At 43.6% G+C, this 19,856-nt stretch overlaps 1 protein-coding gene across 1 annotated transcript in view; it reads left to right on the forward strand.

Annotated features, from left to right (window-relative positions):
- Window positions 1-5,442: 5,442 nt before the first annotated feature.
- nlk2 (nemo-like kinase, type 2) overlaps window positions 5,443-19,856 on the forward strand; it is a 60,394-nt gene continuing 45,980 nt past the window's right edge. The window contains exon 1 of the mRNA XM_066696388.1: window positions 5,443-7,129. Within this exon, the coding sequence (XP_066552485.1) occupies window positions 6,669-7,129 (461 nt within the window). The 5' untranslated portion in view covers window positions 5,443-6,668. The remainder of the gene's footprint in view (window positions 7,130-19,856) is intronic.

Genomic DNA, 19,856 nt, shown 5'->3' on the forward strand with positions numbered 1-19,856 from the left:
CTTTCTTTTTCCAGGGTCAGCCCCAGGGGAATGAATAAGGACGGTGGGAAATGGCGGCTGAAATCCAGAGATGTTGGGTTAAGAGAGAGGTTGGGTTTCCGTGTTTCAGCCAGGGCTTGGCGTGTTTCTGTTCGGCAGCCCCCAGGCCACGCTTCTCGTGTCCTAATTTGTCCTGATTCTGCGGCGCTGTGGAACAGAGCAGACGGACCTTGACTGATCTGTTGTCAGAGCGCTTCGTAATTATATTTGCTAATAGCGCTCGGCTTGATGTCTTCGATACGTGCCATATACAGTACTGAGTGAAAGCAGATGGGAGAGAATATTCCCCTTTGAATCAATAGTGGCCGTAAATCTGAAACCCCTTTATTTAGTTAGTTAGGGATTTGTCGATCTTCAGATAGAAGGGTCTGCTGGTGTTTCAAAGCCCTGAAAAGTGTTGTGGACATTATCATTTTGTGTGATCTCAAAAAATACATTTAAAGTGGCAGTTTGATAACTTATCCTCTCTGTTGCTGAGATCTAATGCTTTAGGGCCTCCTCTGAAGGACGTGGCAGTAGCAGGTTTTGTTAAGTGACTGATTATTATTAGTGTATTATATAGTAACAGTACAAGTTGCAGTAGTAGTATGTAATCATGCAAAGTAACACGCTGTACCACACAAACGGTCCCTTAAAATCACTGAAATTAAAGTCAGTCGTCTCCATTGAGCCGGCCTGCCTTGGCAGCACTTAATTTCCGACTCACCGTGCCCATAAGTAAGGTACATGCCATGGGAGATGGAAGCGATTGTCTAGGTAAAGACCTCGGAATTACCGAGCATTTTCCAATTTACATTTACATGAACACATCTCTGTCTCTTCCGCAGAGCTGCTGCTTGGAGATCAGCTTTTATGTTGGGTTTTGCTTTTTAATCCCAGTATTTTATGTGATTTGATGACAGCTGGCACACACTGCTACACCAGGTGCTGTTTAATATTAAAGAGCTGTTGAATAAAACTTTTACGGGCAATTGGTGATGTTTACTAGCTGCCCTGCAGGGAAAATTATTGGATGAAAAGTAATTTGACTGGAATAAGGCACCACAACTTGAGTGGGAGCCTCCCCTGGAATAAACCGGAGGGTCAGTCAGCGATCAGCCATGATCCTAGACATTGTAGTCCATGTGGGGCCCCCTTCCCTGGCCCACACAATGGCAAGCCTGATTTGGCTGAAACAGAAGAAGGGATCCCTAATTGAGGGAGCTCATCTGATTTAATCTCTGCTTAATTCCTGTAATTCAAGCGTGGCCTACAATTACTGATGTTAATGGTGGGCGCATTTTTGCAGCGAGTGACACAATTATGCGATGAATGACAAAATGAAGACATCCAGAGCTCAACTGCCACCACCAGCCCAGCGTGTGTGTGTAGACATGGTTAGATAAATAGATGGATAGATGTGTGTCTCTGTCCTTTCTGAGCAGGTTGACTTACAATGTGCCCCCATCGTTTTCCATGTTTACATCTTCCATCCTGGACAATATCATAGCCCATGTTGGGGATTTAATGAATAACAAATGTGCTGTGCAGTATCTGTACAGGGGTGACGTCTACAGGGATATACAGTAGATCTGGAAAGGAATATCTACGTATGTAAGTGAGCAGTGATACGCACTGGGAAAGTAATACACGCAGTGGCTTTCAGACTGGGGAGTCCAGAGAGAACTGTGACCCAGTTTACCCACGTCATGAGTGCCTATTAATTAAGGTATTTAAAGCCGCACAGCAGTAGAAGTCAACGTCATTTTCTGGATAATGAATTGCCCTGGTCGTCTGTGTCTTTGTCACTTGTTTCTCCATGTATCGGTGAGCACCTGTAATATTCAGTTTATCAAACAGGGTGGTGCAGGAGTCACAAGGGCACTATAAACTGCAGGCACCCCCCCACCACCACCTCTTGCGTCAGCAAAGCGGTGGCTCTAGGATCAGCTTGTGTTTCTGGGTCAGACTTCAATCATGAAGGAAAAGTAGGCTGTTAGTTAAGGAGGACTGTACTCTTATTTTGAGGGGAGCTGGGGATGAACTCATTTTTATGGAAGCTTTAAATAAAAAATCAAACTTATTTCGGATTACATATTCTGACATACACCGATCAGCCATAACATTATGAGCACTGACAGGTGAAGTGAATAACACTGATAATCTCATTATCATGGCACCTGTCAGTGGGTGGGATATATTAGGCAGCAGGTGAACATTTTGTCCACAAAGTTGATGTGTTAGAAGCAGGAAAAATGGGCAGCGTAAGGATCTGAGCGACTCTGACAAGGGCCAAATTGTGATGGCTAGACGACTGGGTCAGAGCATCTCCAAAACTGCAGCTCTTGTGGGGTGTTCCCGGTCTGCAGGGGTCAGTACCTATCAAAAGTGATCCAAGGAAGGAAAAGCGGTGAACCGGCGACAGGGTCATGGGCGGCCAAGGCTCACTGATGCACGTGGGGAGCGAAGGCTGGCCCGTGTGGTCCGATCCAACAGACCAGCTACTGTAGCTCAAATTGCTGAAAAAGTGAATGCTGGTTCTGATAGAAAGGTGTCAGAACACACAGCGCAGCGCAGTTTGTTGCGTATGGGGCTGCGTAGCCGCAGACCAGTCAGGGTGCCCATGCTGACCCCTGTCCACTGCCGAAAGCGCCTACAATTGGCACGTGAGCATCAGAACTGGACCACGGAGCAATGGAAGAAGGTGGCCTGGTCTGATGAATCACAAGTTCAAGGTGTTGACTTGGCCTCCAAATTCCCCAGATCTCAATCCAATCGAGCATCTGTGGGATGTGCTGGACAAACAAGTCCGATCCATGGAGGCCCCACCTCGCAACTTACAGGACTTAAAGGATCTGCTGCTGACGTCTTGGTGCCAGATACCACAGCACACCTTCAGAGGTCTAGTGGAGTCCATGCCTCGACGGGTCAGGGCTGTTTTGAAGGCAAAAGGGGGACCTACACAATATTAGGCAGGTGGTCATAATGTTATGGCTGATCGGTGTAAGTGTCCACAGTGGAGGCAGGTAAAGCTTGCTTTACAGTGATTTACAATGATTTTACTATACTGCCCAGGCAAAAAACTAAATCCTGAAAGCAGTTATAAAGGTTATGTATGTTTGGGATTGTTTTGCCTCATCAAAATGGACTTTGTTTGCAAATATAACATGAGGTCACCGAGCAGAGGCCATAATCCACACATTACAGCACATCCGATTTGAATCTGATGGTCTACAGGTGAAAGACCCTGTGGAAAGGCAACGATGTCAACATAAACAAAAATCCCCAAAAAGTCAAAACACACCTATCCCAGAGGTGCTTGAAGGGGTTTAAAAGAGGAAACTTCTCGTGATTGCACTGAAGGCATTGAAACCAGACGTCTGGGCTTCCCCCTCCCCGCCCCTCTCACACAGCGGGTATGTCGGCCCGTCTGTCTCAGATTCTGTTTCAATTTGACCCCATGTGATATTTACAGCTGATACGCACAGGGGAAAGGGTGGGGGGGTAGAGGGGTGTATATATCCAGCTGTCCGAGATTTTGGAGCTGTTGTGGGTGAGTGTTTGGGTGCGTGTGAACCTAGACTAAACAAAGGCCAAAATGACCTTGTGTGTGCAGTGCAGTGCCAGGTCTGTCTGTCTGTCTGTCTGAAATGGCTGTTTAAAATGAGAGAGACAGAGTGGGGGGGGGCGGTATTTCATAGATGTGCGGTAATGGTCTTTGAAGACATCAAGTATGAATGCCACTGTATGAATGCCACTGAGAGGATGAACTTGGGTGCTGTTATATGGAATGCACAGTTGCTCTATGCGTTCACGTTACCGCTAAATGCTGACGAGAGGAATGCTGTGTGTGTGTGTGATGACATATCAGCAAATGGTAACATACACACAAGAGTCTCAGCATTGGCTGTCTCTACAGTCATACAAAAATACAGTTTTTATGTTTCCTAGCAAAGTTAATTACATATTCTAATACTGTACCAAAATACTGCCAATTAATACTTTCCCTTCCAGCTTATGGACTACAAGAACACTGTGTGTAATTGCAGTTTTTATTTTTATGCAAACTATTATAGCTGATATTTATAACTTCTAATCACTTTCTGTCCTCTCTTAGCAGGGACTTTCGATACAGCAGAATAATTGTAAATCTAGATTTGTTGCAGACCAGTCTGTCAGAAAAGATTATTGTTATTTTTAACTTCCTATTGTTTTCTCTTATGCCCATGTAACCCCTCCCAAGAAAGTGATAGATTTATTTCTTATTTTCTTTAATATATCTCATGCATGCTTAAATTTTCCACTGAAAGAAAACTGAGATTGATTTAGTAGATATAGTAGCTTGTAGCACAAAGAGTAATGTGTTCTCCATGTATCCATTATTCTTAGCAATGTTTTTTGTAGAACCTCGCCGTGTATGTCTTTCAGTTTGATTTAAGTGTTAGATACTCAGTGACTTATTGTATCTTTGTTTAGCTGATGTCCAGTGAGTCACACTATTAGTAATGGAAGCAATACTGAGCAGGAAAACATACTGCAACATAATTTTCATGCAATTAGTTGTCATTATCATCATCATTATGTGTACTAACCCGACAATGTACTTCCATTAGTTGCAATTGTATACCTGTTTTTCATTTCGACATCATACAATTACATTATAATGTCGTCATTCTAATGTGTTCAATACATTTGAAAAACACCTCTACTAGCAAAATAATGTTATTTATGTATTTATTCAAGTTGGAATTAGCCTTTGCAGTGTGCTCCACTTTTTGACAAAATCGTGCATCTTGTCTAATTAAATGAAGCCCAATCAGTGACCTGTAATTACAATTAATAGATGTTAGGCGCTGACACCAGAGGGCGCCCTTAGGGAGCAAAACACCAGCAGTTTCATATTATGGTATAAAGTCAGTAATTCTAGGTTTATTTATTTCCAGCCACTGATAATGATCCTTAAATTTAAACTGGGGCCATGATCCATGACGTTATGATAAGAGATAGCACTTATAACTAACATTGTTTTGACTGAGGATCCAGCCTCCTTTATTAATCCGCGACCAGGTGATAACCCCAGACTACGTCACCACCCATTGGCTAACCCGTCAATCTGTCAATCATCTCCAGCAAAAGAAACTCTACCCTGGCGTCCACTGATTGGATTCACTTCCATGTAATAACGTGGAAAGAAACTGCGCCTCCTGCTTCGCCATTGTGGCTCTGCGGCGCCGTCGGCTTGCATAGGATGCAGACTCTCCAAAATCTCCAAAATGGCGCTTATTTCCACACGCTCTCCGCCTCTTTGATCTGTCAGTCAGCCTCCCTCGGGCCGCGATTGGATGCCCCGCTTCAGAGCCTTCCAGGCGCCCTCTCTCATTGGTCCTCGGGTCGGCGGCCCCGCCCAGAGGAGGCGGGCCCCACAGGCGCGTCGTGTGCCCGGGTCCAGGCTGCGCTCCTATCCGGCGCAGGGGGTCGACTGAGCGGCGTCTTGTTTGCGTGACGGCCGGTCTGGGGTTGTTTTTCTTCCCCTCATTTTTTTATTTTCTTTTACTTTCGTTGGTTTCTCCCCTCTCTCTGGACGCCGTGGCAGGAGAGCGCAGAGCGGCACCGGCGGAGCAAACACCCACCGACAGACGGGCACCGATGGGCAAAATAAGTTGACTGTGCGCGGTGTTGGCTCCTGGAAGAGTTTCCTGCGCTCCAGGAGGAAGAGCTTCTCTCTCGGCGTGATGGGGATTTCAGGTGCCGGGGGGGTGCGGAAATCGCTGTATTTGTAAAGGAGAGGCACCGACCCGAGGAGCCCCCCAACGCCGCAACAACAACAACAACAACAACCACCTCCTGGTTTAGGTTGTGTGGCCCGCAACTACTACTACTACTACTACTACTACAACTACTACTACTACTACTACTCCTCCTCCCCCCCGCTGGCGGACCTGCCGCATGTGTGTCTGCGCTCACGGTCTCCATCTCCATCTCCGACCGGCGTGAACCGCTGACCGAGCGAACGCCACCCCGGCTGCCGACCTGCAGGCAGCGCCGGCCGGGTTCGCTAGCAGAGGCGCAGCGGGGGCACCATGAGGAAATGTAAAAGATGAACGCCCCGGTTCCTGCGTGAGACACCGCGGTTCTCCTTTTCGTGGCGAGAGGGGGATACTCCCCCGAGTGTGGTGTGTGGAGAGGGGAGGACTTCTTCGAAAATGCGGGAGTTGTGAGGCCCTGGCGTGCGTGTTGATTCGCGGGGGGAGCCGGGTGTTTTCGCTCGCATCCACATCTTTTTTGGATTTGATTTGAAGTGTTTCTTTCTTGCGAGGGCAGCCTGCGGCTCGGCTGCTGTGCTCCAGTATCCAGGGTGGAAATATATAAATACCCGGCGCGGAGGTCCGGGTGCAGAAGTAGGTCAGTCCGGGCATGAAGTGGGAGAGAGTGAGCCGGGCTCTGGCCACGATGACGCCGCTCACGTTTCTTTAATTCACCCGCTGCTTTTTATGTTGTTTTTCTTTGCATGTGTCCGCTGCGAGCCCGATGACCGTGTGACACCCAGCGGCCCGGCCCCCTCCCTCCTCACTCACCCGTCTTGGCTCTGATCGGATCAGGATACAGGGGTGCTTCTCTGTTTTCGGGGGTGGTTGTTGTTGTGGAAGTGAATGGCTCTTTGCGGAACAACGGCGACCAATGCCGCAAAAATGATGGCTGCATACAACGGCGGCGCCTCGGCGGTGGCGACTCATCACCCGCACCACCACCACCAGCTACCGCACCTCCCCCCCCCGCACCTCCATCACCACCACCACCCCGGCCAGCATCACCTGCACCCCGGCTCGGCCGCCGCCGTGCACCCGGTGCAGCAGCACGCCTCCACGGCCGCCGCCGCCGCCGCGGCCGCTGCTGCTGCGGCGGTGATGCTGAACCCCAGCCAGCAGCAGCCCTACTTCCCCTCGCCGGCTCCCGGACAGGCCCCCGGCCCGGCGGCTGCGGCGGCCCCGGCTCAAGTGCAGGCTGCGGCGGTCAAGGCGCACCACCATCACCAGCACTCGCACCACTTACAGCAGCAGCTGGACATCGAGCCCGACAGACCCATCGGATACGGCGCGTTTGGAGTTGTCTGGTAAGGGTCGTGTCGTGGCTGTGGCGCGGGCGGTGTTGCCGGGGCGGGCGGGATGGCGCCGGGCTGCTGTGTGCCGGTCCGGCTGGGTTGCATAGTGGAGTCGGCATCCTAACTCCGCAGATGATAGTTTTGCTTAGAGAGTCAGAGACGCACAAAATTATTAATAATAAACTTCATGGGGGAAAGAGAAGTTAATTTCAGTGTCAGTGACCTGCTGGACTAACTAACCCCCAAGAAGCGAGTCGAGTAACGCCCCGGCGCGGTTCTTCTTCCTGGGTGCTGTTGCGTTTTCTTCCTATACCCTCGTCCCATCTGTATAGTTAACTTTCTGGGATTTTTGTCCCCTGCCTTTTTCCCTTTTCACTTTCTTGTCTGACACCCGTCACCTCGAAGCCGCTGCACCAGTTGTGCGTGGTGGCGGCAGCTCGGCCGGGCTGGCGGGGCTGGTGCTCTTAACCAGAGAGCTGTTTCCAGACCCTGCGCTAATCCGCATCTTTCCTCCAGTCCCTGCTCCTCTGTAGCGAGCTGGTCTGTGCGTGTGCTCAAACAGCCACCCTTCATTACTCTAGTCGGTATGTCATCAAATGTCTTACATTTTCTGTCGTTGTATGGTGACTAGGAGGGCTTTTGAATGTGTGCCATGAGCAAAACCCATTTCAAAGTATGTATTTTTGGAGCATATACGTTTCTTTAATGTGGAAGACGTCTGTATGCTGACAGATCCTAATGAAAAGGCTTGTAGGATCTCCTCATCAGTTGTGCCTGCTCTTAATGCACCAGGCTATGGGGATCCTCTTCAGAGATGACTCTTTTCCACGTGTCTGGCACAGTGCTGTAGTACAGCTCCTCTTTGACTCCAGAGTATGACTTTCACAACTGTGGGTTTTCATATCTTGTAGTTCGATGTATTATTTTGTGAAACGGGCTAAGAACAATGCTCCTGACAGTCCACTGCCTCTCTCTTCTGAAACACTAGGACATATATGTGTGAGAACGCATGACACTGAATTGCTTTGTAAAGCAGGCAAACAAGGATGTCTGTTTTTAACCTTATCTGCATCATTTGCTTGCAGACTGTTTACTCCTACATGTTTAGCCTGTGTTGTCATCCTATTGGTAGATCATGATAATCAGTATCGCTCAGTTTTTGGTCTGAAGGCACTAAAATAAGATTGTCAGTTTGTTTTATAGATTCCCATGGCCTATAGAGTAGAATCTCAACAATTGTTTATTTGAGGAGATTGCCTTTTTGAGGTGACTTTATTTATTCACAGCCAGGCAAAGTGCAGGTTTAGATGCCTTTCACATACTTTTATCCAAATCCCCACTCGAGACATCAAGTAAAAGGACATTGGCCCGTTTAACCAAATCCACAATGCTAGTTAAACTGTCACTATCAACTCTCAAAAGTCAGCGCTTGGCCAACTCTCATGAACAGGGCATTGTAAGTCTCCACTTAACCTGAAAGAGCTAGTGATAACTTTCAACGTGATGCTTGCTAGTTTCCATATATTAATCATTACCTCTGAGTGAAGAATGAATAATCATACTGTCGTTCGTTTTTTATTCATTACAGGTTTACAGTTCCAAGTTTTATTCTTTTATTTATTTTTCTTTACTCAATTTTATATTCAGATCAGACTAGAACTTCATAGTTTTCCATACTGGGTGTATTAGTAGCAAAGCCCAAATAACTCATGAGACAGTAAGAGAAAACCCAAAGCGGACAGGTTTGTTTGTTTTATTTCAGGCTGCAGTTTCTTTCTAATAAAGGCTTTATTAACAAAGGCAAATGGATGCACACAGGAGTCTCCATCAGCTTGCTGCTCTGTGCAGGGAGGCAGTTGTTGTAATCTTAGCCTGACCTTTCTTGAAAATCACTTCCTGTTGCTCATTGTCTGTTTTTAATCTGCACCGCTGTCTGTGTATTTATAGACGCTCTGAAGGGAGACTTGGAAAAGGCGCTCACTGGAAGCAAATGCTCTTCACCGGCGTCACTGCAGAGCCAGGGCAGAGAGTACATTTTTTTTAAATGTGCTTGCGAAACCCTTCTAATTAAAGTGCTGTAAACAGGGAGTTTCTGAAAGCTCGAGAGGAGGCTGTGGGCACCCTCATGTCTTGCAAAATATTTTAATGGATCAAGTCGGTGAAGGGTTTTTTCTTCTCCCCTCACAAAGTACACCACAGTGTTCATTGAAGCATACCGCTGTAAAACGTAAAGCAAATTGGCAGTGCTCTGGCTCAGAAAGCATGTGCCTTGTACTTACCTGCGTACAGCCCTGATGGAATTGTGCTTTTCAGGTTAAAATTGTATTCCTGTGGCATCTGAACTACAGCAGAGTTTTATTTTAAAGGAGAAAAATAATAATCTAAAAATAACAGCCATCATGCATTTTTTTATTTGCCCTTTTCCCAATATATACATATATATATATATATATATATATATATATATATACACACTGTATATATATATATATATATATATATATATATATATATATATATATACACACTGTATATATATTTTAAAGTTTATTACAAAAAATTGTCTGCACTACTTCAGTCTGTAAAATATGATGCATTATCCCAAAGGACTAGGATTAAAGAAGTCTTATTTCTATGTCTATATAAAGTATGTATGTGTGTATATATAACTTAATTAACATACACATTCCCAGACCTAATTGCTGTTTAGTACATTTCCTCCAATTATGCGTATTAGTACTCTGTCACAGGGCTGTAAACTGTGATCCCCAAGTTCTTCAAAAATCTGAATTTCTTTTAGGCGGTGTTAACTTCTACACAAGCTCCCAAAACCTGCAATTTCTTAAATGACTCCAGTTCATTCTTTCCCTCCATGTTCCTTAAGAAAGAGTATAAGCTTTCTTCTACTTTGTTTGGCCTTTGACTGCTCTTTGCTCTCGCAAATTGTGTGTGTGTGGGTGCATGTATTTTATTGCGGGTCATGTAGGTAGGAAATAAAGGGCTATGTTCATTTTGAGTTTACTGTTGTTTGCAGTCAACATAAGGTGTTATGTAATTGTTCTCTTCTGTAGTGGCAGTGTTCATGGATTCAGAACATTCACTGGGATTTCTAGGAACTCCTAGAAGCTCATTACGAATGCTGAAGTGTGTATTTGTGTGCGTGTGTTAAGGCTGTAGTTCCCTCTAATGGCGTTCCATGCTGTGCTTTATTGAAGAAAAGAAAATTACCATGGAATCTTCTGATAACTTCCACCACATATTTAATTAAAACTGTAAAAAATAACCAAGACTTTAACATGCCATTCTTTCTACCATTATTTTATTATTATTTCTCCTCTTGCTCTGTGGCTTTATCCCAGATGTTATCAGAAATATTTGGAGCATTAAATCAGGTGCAAGTGGCGTGGTCTTAATGGCATTCTTTGAAAGGATTTCTATGGAAGAAAAATGGGTAGGAGGTACAAGGAACAGGAAGCTTTCTGACTCGTCATTTTTCACACATACTCTAGTCGGTCTGGAGCCAAGCAGAGGCAATAAAATGTTATCCCTGCTCTACACCATGGTCGAGAAACAGGCTATTAGATATTGCGTTTTGTGAACAGTGCAAAGGCACAGCACTGTCAAGATGTTCGGAAATACCCCAGATATATTGCACTCACTCGGAGAGCTTTGATCTCTTTAATCAATACAGTTCCAGCGAATGGATGATGTTTGGGTTTGTCAGTCAGGCAAGTCTGATGGATGACCATGCGTTGAGAAGAACTTTGACCGCCATGGCTGCTCTGAGATACAGCAGGATGTCCTTCTGTTTTTTCCCCTCTGTTGGGTGATTGGATGTATATGTTCACATGCTTGTGGGCCTGACCAGAATTGACAGCTTTTCCCTCTCGTTCTCTCCCAAATGGTCTGTCCCAGCGTTTCTTGTCTTAGTCTATTTATACTTTTGCTTTGCTGCGCTTGTGGTTTTCCTCTGTCCTAGCTTTACCTTGCTAGGTTTGAGTTTCTAGTTTTCTGTTACAACCCCCTCCCCCCCGTACAGACACACACACACACACACACCAACCACCTCCCCATCCCTTCCCTTGTAGCTCTCCCAGTGCTGATGGTTAATTGTCTCACAGTAGTGCGAGTTTGAGCAGCAGTTAATGGTGGATATGGGGGCAGCAGTGACAGGTTTACAGCCCTGTCAAGTGCTATGGCTAGCTGGCTGTTGCTGAGTCCTTGAGAAGGCTCTTTGATCAGGAGGTGACCATGGGTATATGGCAGTGAGAACAGGGCTGCCCCTTACTACCAGCTCTATAGCTGGTGGCCACACAGGTGCCAGTGTCAGGCCGGTGCAGTATCTTGTCTTACTGTTATGGAGAAGCTTTAATAACAACTCTTCCTGGTATTTTAACATGTACTCAGCATATTAAATCACTTCAGTGTAAAATATTTCAATGAACCCTTTCAAGCACCCATTCTGGCAGCAGTTCGAAGTGCTCGAGCCCAAGTCCTTCCTCATTTCCCTGCTGCTTGCAACAGGTTGATCGGGACTCACGGTTTAACCCTGTGTGGTCCTCCTCTCTGCTAACCCTCGCATGAGCAAGACTTCTGTAGCCAGGCAGCTTGGTACATTTCATCTGAGGGTGTTTTTATGTGCCTCTTATTGGACACCAGAAAGATTTTTCTACTCTTTTCAGCTCTTTTGATCTTTTCTGATAATGAGGTGGAGATGGATCGACCCACCCTCTTACCATCTGAGCATTTTTGATACACGATAGAGCTTTGAATGTTAAAATATTAATCTCAAAAATGTCTCTCTCACTATTGTATACAGATCATGCTGGATCCTTAAATGTGATTGTTTTGACCAACAAAATTGCCCATTTGCCAAAGCAATTAGACACTTTGAAATTATAAGCTGGATGTATACCTCTCCATGGAATCACACACAATCATTTTTACCTTCATACATCATTCTATTTAAATTAAAATAGCAATAGGAAGCAAGCTTATCATATTCAATACCTGTTTTTGAGCTTCATTTACTGCAGATTGATACATTTTTCCATTGTACTGAACTACTATGCAGTGGGTGTTCTGTGAGTTTCACTGTTGTGGTTCTGAGGTGCCTAACTCCTTGGAGACCGCATACATATCACAAAATTTGAAGGACAAGTTAATTTGCCATATAGCAAAAATTGTACCCAAGATCTGATCTATATACTATCCTCACACTGACATTTAAAAGAAATTCCCACTGAAAAATGTAGGAAATGTGATGCCTAAACCATCGATTACTCCAAGCAGTCGGGCCTAGCTTTGATTCTCCCTGCACAGCCTCTTGTTTCAGCAGACGCGTTTGTTTCGATTGCCCTTTCTGATAACTGAAAGCCCCGTAGTACTGAACAATAAGGCCATCGTAGTCGAGGGTCATTATTTTAAAAGAGCAACCGAGAAATACTCCTCTTATCAAAAGACTGCAACCTTCCAGTAAGAAAAAAAAAATGTTTATGGAAATGTACTTGGGGGCTGGAAACTTGCTGCAGTTTTTCTTTTGAGTTGCCCTTTTAAAGCAGAAACACAGATCCCAATCAGCTGGCTCACCAATAAGAAGCCTTTACAACAACTGATATAAGAGTCTGTGTAAAATGAAAGCAAGTGGAGAGAGTGATTTACAACCATGCTGCCTTTATGTCTTACGAGAATTGCAATCTCAGATTGACCATTTAATTATGCAGTAACTTAGGGAGCTGTAGACTTAGACGACCTTTGGTTAAATGAGAAACATTTGGAATGCCAATCTAGGTGGGTTAGCTTTGTGTACTTGCCCCGGCAAGGGCTCCGGTTTTAATCAATCAATCAATCAAGTTTTACACTTGTTCCACTTAAGCTCCCCAACTGATATGTTGACTTGAAACTCTCAATTTCATTCAATTAAATCTATGCCAACCATCTAGTTGAATACAGTCAGAGATTTTGTTTTTTTTAGTCTGCTAATACAGGACTAGTTATGTTACCTACTGACGTCCGCTGAGAAGCCCTCGAAAGCTAGCTCCCAATGTCTCTGCAGAGCAGTCACAATATCTGTGTTCATTTTCCTTTTAAAACTGAGCAATGAAGCAAAACAATCCCTACAGGACTTTATTACTAACAAGGAAATTGAGTGCTTCATGTCGATATCTCAGTTGGAAACTTAGGGTTGTCAGGAGCCCTTCATACTCGTAAAAAGAAAATGGGTCTGGTTTTTGTAGTCGCTCATTACTAATCTTCAGAAATGTAGCAAAAGAGCTCCTGGAAATCCGCAGTGCTTTATTCAGATGTTTGAATTAAACGGGGATTCCTTTCCCTGCCTGGAGTCCAATAGCTGGGTCATAAACTTGCTGGCAGTTTGTGGCCTGAAGTCTTGTTTGTCTGTCAGGCTCAGTGATTTGCCTGGGAAAGGCAAAATCACCGAGCCTGCTGCCAGTTGTGTGGGCTCAGGGGAGCGGTGTCCTCGCAAACTCTCTCTCGCAGGTCACAAACAGCCCTGCGCGTTGTCCAGTTTTTCTTCTGAATGGTATTAATCTAACCTCCATTTCTGCATAATTGCCAATGTTGATAGACAATGCCTAGATAGATTTGATGGGAGCCCTGGTTAGCCAGTTTTCATAACCCGTTTTAGCCAGATATTAATCTGCTTTGTTTTCCACTGTCTCGTGAAGTCAAAATATAGCATTTAATCTTACGTTGGCCAGTTTGTCTAGTTTTCATTCCTGTAAAACCATCCACCTATTTATCTATCTGTGCGTCTTGCTGATCTGTCTCTGTCCAGTGCGTTTAATCTTGATTTGTGTTGCTGTGCTAATTGAGTGCATCAATGCCAGTATATGGTGGTGTATGTGTCCAATGCCATCAAACTCCTTAAGATTCCCCTTTGTTTTGCTATAAAGCTTTCATCAGGTCTTAAGGGTGGTTTTGTTGGTACCTTTTTATATCAATACTCAATTAAAGGCAAAAGCTGAACTACGTCATGCTAAATACTAAAGGTATTGTATCCAAATGACCTTTAGAACTTGCTGATTGAAGGGGGAAGCCAGGATGATGGACAGGGGCTGGCACTGCAATTATTGTGCCCACTTCCTGGCAGTACAGATGGTTTGGCACATCACAGACCTAGCTAGGCGAGGGGAAAGGTGCACACTCTGTCCTCTGCTTGGGAAGCTTGGCTCTCTTTCCTACAATTAATTCTCCTCCAGAATTAAAATCTCTGTGGCGGTACGTGCTGGAGATGTTTTTTTTCTACTTCACACCTTGCGCTGTATGTTGGTGTGAGTGCATGGCAGTTTTCTCCCCAGCAAAAAGCAACATTTGATGTGGGCGTTTCAGATTGGACAGCAAAGGAGAAAATGTAGTCAGACCTGCTTGGTTTAAGGGAGAAGGAAAAAAAACAACAAATGGCATTAAAGGTATTATCCATCTGAATTGTAAACCACAATACAGTGAGTTTCGGTCAAAGAGGAAGCTCTCTTTGTGCTCTTCAAAGCAGGGGGTGGCAGGAGGGAAGGTTGTCAATGTAGAAGATGCCTCTGTGTATGACTGCTTTTGACGCGCTGTACTGCGTGACCCCCACACTCTGCAGAATATCTCCTTGAGTCCTTGAGCTGCTAATGCAAAAAAATAACAACAAAGGGGTGAAGAAAAGATTGCGGAGTCAATGGTTTTTCTTTTATATGTATGTATGTATTTATTTATTTATTTTTATTTATTTATTTATTTAATATTCTCTTTTGCTTCGTTGCTCTTGTAGTAATTGAGTGTCACAGGCACATGGTAACATTCATTGCCCAGTTCTATATATTATTATGCTTTGCTTTTCTCTGATTTTGAAGAGTTTTACTCATAATAGCCCAGGTGCTCCAGGGCTTTTAGTAGCCCCAGCATAAAAGCCTTCGAGACGGTGTCCTTCTATAGCGTGGCGGCGGCAGCAGCTCTTAAGAGGTCTGTGTCTGGCAGATACAGTCCAGGGCAAGAGAGGGGTTTACCTTTTGAAGTGGAGTTGTGTGTGCTGTCTAGCCCTGCTGTTAACCCTTAGTCCGCACTGCTGCAAGTCAACATATTCTATCCTGGGGGAACCAAAATCAACAAGGACTTCGATCTCCACATCCTCTATCCCTATCCTTGAGATGTTAGACAAAACACTACAGGGCCGTTTGCAGTCTCGGTTGATTAGTGTTCGTTTTTAAATAAAATCTCTGAGTGAGTCAGTTGAATTTTTCAAAAGCACTGTTTGAACATTGTACTGAATAAAGCAAGATAACTCTACTGGAGTTTTTTTTGCTTGCTAGGAGCAGTCTTTCAGATATCATCTAATACTACAGAAACATGTGACTCACTGTGGTCCCCCCCCCCCCCCCCCCCAAAAAAAAAGCAGCATGGTTTCAGTGTGAAGCTTAAGAGAATTTAACCATATGATTATAAAACAATACAACAGAAAGAGAAAATGAACATCTTCACAAGCATTGTTTTAATACCAGTATGCAAATGCATTGCTTTGGTGTCACTACACAATATATGATGAAGATAGTGGAGTCCGATTATAATTTTACTAAGTAACAGCCTTGCGCTGCTGCTCAAGACATTGTTTGTTTCTCATTCATTGCTTCGGTGTATTTTGGAATACCAGTGTGGAAGAAAACGACATGAAAAGGAACCAACATTTGAAGCACTTGGTGTACACTGGGTTAAAACTAAATCCCTCTGCAAGAGAAGTAAAATAAAGCTGTATTTGATTAAAGCATCCTCAGGAAATGTGTGAGAAAACTGATAAAGCCATTGATTGCAAGAAAGAGATTCTTGGGCTCAGCAACTTAATTATAGCAGGCTTGTGTTAAACGATCAGATCATTCTCTTTGCAAATGCATATCTTGGCTGCTTTAAAAATGTGTACATGTATTTTAGAAATGAGAGTTTACTAAGGAACACAAAACCTCCCTAGGCTTACACAGAAAATGACAGTAACGGCACATAATAGCAGTGATATTCTTAAATGCCCAGAAAACACAGGATCCCGTATGCCATTACACTAACAACCCTGAGTTAATGTACAGTTTATAGCCCCCAGTAAGGAGGGTTACATAATTTCAAAACTGTTGCATATTGAAAAAACAGACGCACACAAATGTGTATGGGAAGTGACAACAAATTACTTTTGGTAAAAGCGGTTTTATACGTGGACTTCTCAGTAATTCTGCATCATCCTGTGCAATGTATGGCAACCACAGTACACTCATCTTAGGGCAAGTAGATAATTGTAACTCATCTCTCAATCATTAGAAAGACATGCATGTATGTGTGTGTATATGTATGTGAATATATATGTACAGAATACAGAAGTCTAATATTGACACTCATTTCTGAACATCATTTGTTTTATTTGTAATGCTGAAGTATCCTGCAAAGAACTGTAATAATTGCAATGTATGTGTAATGCTTTACCTTACCATGCCCCCCTTACTTCAGCTGTGAATGATCCGTATGATCTAATTGCGGGTAAGGAATGAAAATGCAAAATGTACTTCCTTCCTGCCAGTCTCCTTTGATCTCGCTGTCTCCCTCCGTTAAATCTACACCGAGTGGTTTAGGGAGAAGCCGAGGGGGCGGCGTCTGAGTGAATCGCTGGAGTCAGTGCAAAGTACAACTTAATTTCTCCCAGGCTGTTGCTTTACCTCTCGTTAGCCTCTCACAAAGAGTCTCTCCTAATACATATGTGCATAATTAATATTATTTAATTAATGGATAGATAAACATGAACTGTGAGGAAGCTCTTTTTGGGGACCCCCCTTCTTCCCCTACACACACACACTTACTGTAGTCTCAGTGTGTGTAACATGATGTATATCTGACTTGAGAGCCCAGGAACCCCCTCAGACTGTCAACGTTGGGGTTCTTAGGTATTTAGATTATTTAGATTATTTTTTTTGAGCCGATGCCCTTTTTTCCCCCAAGAAACCTCTTCAAACCATTAAAATGTTTAGTAAATCCAATCGCTTCAAAATAGAGTATACAGTAAGCATACATTGTAGTACAAATGAGCTAACAAATGCAGTAAAAAGGTTTATTTAATTAGGACGTGTGTATGTGTATATATATATGTGTGTGTGTATATATATATATATATATATATATATATATATATATATAATTACACACACAATATATAGAGATATACACATTGCCTGTAGAATGTTACACCAAATGTATCCACCCTTTTTGTAATCCTAAATTAGCTCAGGTGTAACCAGTCGCCTTAAAAATCACACACCAAGTTAAGTGGCCTCCACCCATGTTAAATTGCTTTGATTCACATGAATTCAGGATAAACTCAGCAGTTCTTTTAGGTTCCCTCTGCTGGGTAGTGCATTTTGTCGGGATAGAAAAGCAAAGTATAGACGATTCCTTGAGGACTTGCCCTCTGCAAGAAAGCTGAAACTGGGATGGAAGTTCACCTTTCAGCAGGACAGTGACCCAAAGCCAAAGCTATACTGCAGTGGCTAAGGAACCAAAAGGTAAAATGTCCTTGGGTGGCCCAGTCAGAGCCCCAACCTAAATTCAATTGAAAATATGACTTGACTTGCAGATTGCTGTCCATCAACGCTTCCCATGAAACATGATGGAGCTTGAACAGTTTTGTAATTGTCGAATATATTTGGTAGAGACCTATTCGCTGCTAAAGGTGCTTCCAACAAGAATAAACTCCAGGGGGTGGTTTTGTATTTTTAATATATATATATTTTTTTCCCAAAATAAAATCTTTTCCCCTTAACACTGTGGAGTATGATGTGTAGATAAGGTGGTTATGAATATATTTCAATCCAACAAATGTATAATTCTTATACAATCCATTCTATTTATTTATTATGAAAATGTGTCTTGGATTCTTGCTCATCTGCCACTGTTTGCAGTCTTGATTTATGTTCCATGGTCCTAAATTGGCTCTAACTTTTTATATATATATATTATAATAATAATAATAATTGTAGACATGATTAAAAACCAAGGTTGAAAATAATTTGCATGGGCATATTAAATCCATTTAATCCTGTCAATGCTCTGTTGCATTTAGTAAATTAAATCTGTACTTTAATGTCTCATGTGACTGTTGTAAGTTGAATGCTCTTATTAAAAGGCTTGATGGGAACAATAGTGCTCTTAATGCATGGGGAAATTAAAACTGCTTCTTTCCAATAAAAAGAGAAATGGCTTTTTTCGTGACGCCCAAGTAAGACACATTTAGTGTACCCCCCACAGACCTGCTGGATTGTCCATTTCTGAGAAATCCTCCCATTACTCGGGGTCCTGGAATGTGGGAATCTAAACCGAACTACTGATGTGATCGGGTCTGTGGGGTTAACTAGGCTTTCACATAGTGTGTATAAGGAGGTGTGCGAGTGTGTGACAAGTTGAATTGGATTGAAATGCGTAGCTTCTGCACATTTTTTTGTAATAGAGAAATTTACGAATAAACTCCTAATTCTGGGTGTGGTCGTCTGTCAGAGAGCCTTATCATATCAGTTGTGGGCACATTTTCAGCCTCCCTGCCTTGTACCGTGTGCACAGAGAATACCACAGATAACATGACCTCAGACCGCTCTATCACATACCTCCAGTGCTGGGATGAGAACGCACAAATTTGAGGCTGTCTGGACAACTGCGGCCCAACATAAAACTCCAGCAATCACCACAACCAAATGCCCATTTATGCCACAATAGTGTAAATACTTTATATTTATACATTATTAACTTTGCCATAACCTGAACTTCACTTTATTTAACTGTCCTGCAAAGAACTGTACAAAATTTAATGTATTTGTAATGTATATTTCCATGCATGTGACATTATTCCAGGGACATGTGAATTGCACAGTTTTATTCCCTTTAAAATGTCAGTGCTTTAACCTCGTTTTCAGTGAGCTGCATCACTGCGAAGTTGTACTGCCCAGTTTGACAATTAATGCCGGAAAGGCACGTTTAATGGCAGTGAAGTGCGTAGTAAGTAACTCATTTGTTTTTGCGTCTTCTGTTTCGAGCTGCACTGCCTATACTACTACAGTCGGAACCGTCTGCTCTGTGGAAGGTTAATGAATGTGTTTGGCATCTGTCCTTAACAGAAAATCCGTCTCCATAATTACTAATGGTGTTAGGCTACCATATGGCTGCCTTGTTGATCCTATTTGAAAAGGTTTACCTCAGGGCTGGAGAGTGGGGGCTGGGGGGGGGTGGTTTCTAATGACACAGTTACTGATGCCGACAGTCCCTTTGCCCAATGCAGTACTTAGTGTCAACTCCTTGCGAAGGTAGACTGGATAAAAGGCTGCTACTGGTGGTCTCTTGGATTCAGCCCGCGGCTGTTTTGTTGTAAAGCGAGTCAGCCTTGGAGATCTCTTCAGCAGGGTAGACAAGAAAATGAATCTGAAAGCATGGCGACGCAGCGATATAACCCTGTGTCTCTGGCACAGCAGCACTGTCACAGTAAATTTCACTGCTTATTCCTTGAAGGGCACAAGAGCCTTTTGTCTGAAACGTCACCAATACTGCAGGGAGCCGAGGTATGAACTACACACACACACGTTTCCACACACGCACTCTCGCACAGAACAAAAGCCCAAAAAGAAAAACATGAAAAGAAAGGAATGCTTTTTTTCTTTTTTTCTTTTTTCCCCCCAAGCATCTCAAGGGAATGATCTAAATGTGTATTTCACTTCAGAACAGTTTGAAG

This window comes from Amia ocellicauda, chromosome 22 (assembly GCF_036373705.1).
Source record: "Amia ocellicauda isolate fAmiCal2 chromosome 22, fAmiCal2.hap1, whole genome shotgun sequence".
Lineage (NCBI taxonomy): Eukaryota > Metazoa > Chordata > Actinopteri > Amiiformes > Amiidae > Amia > Amia ocellicauda.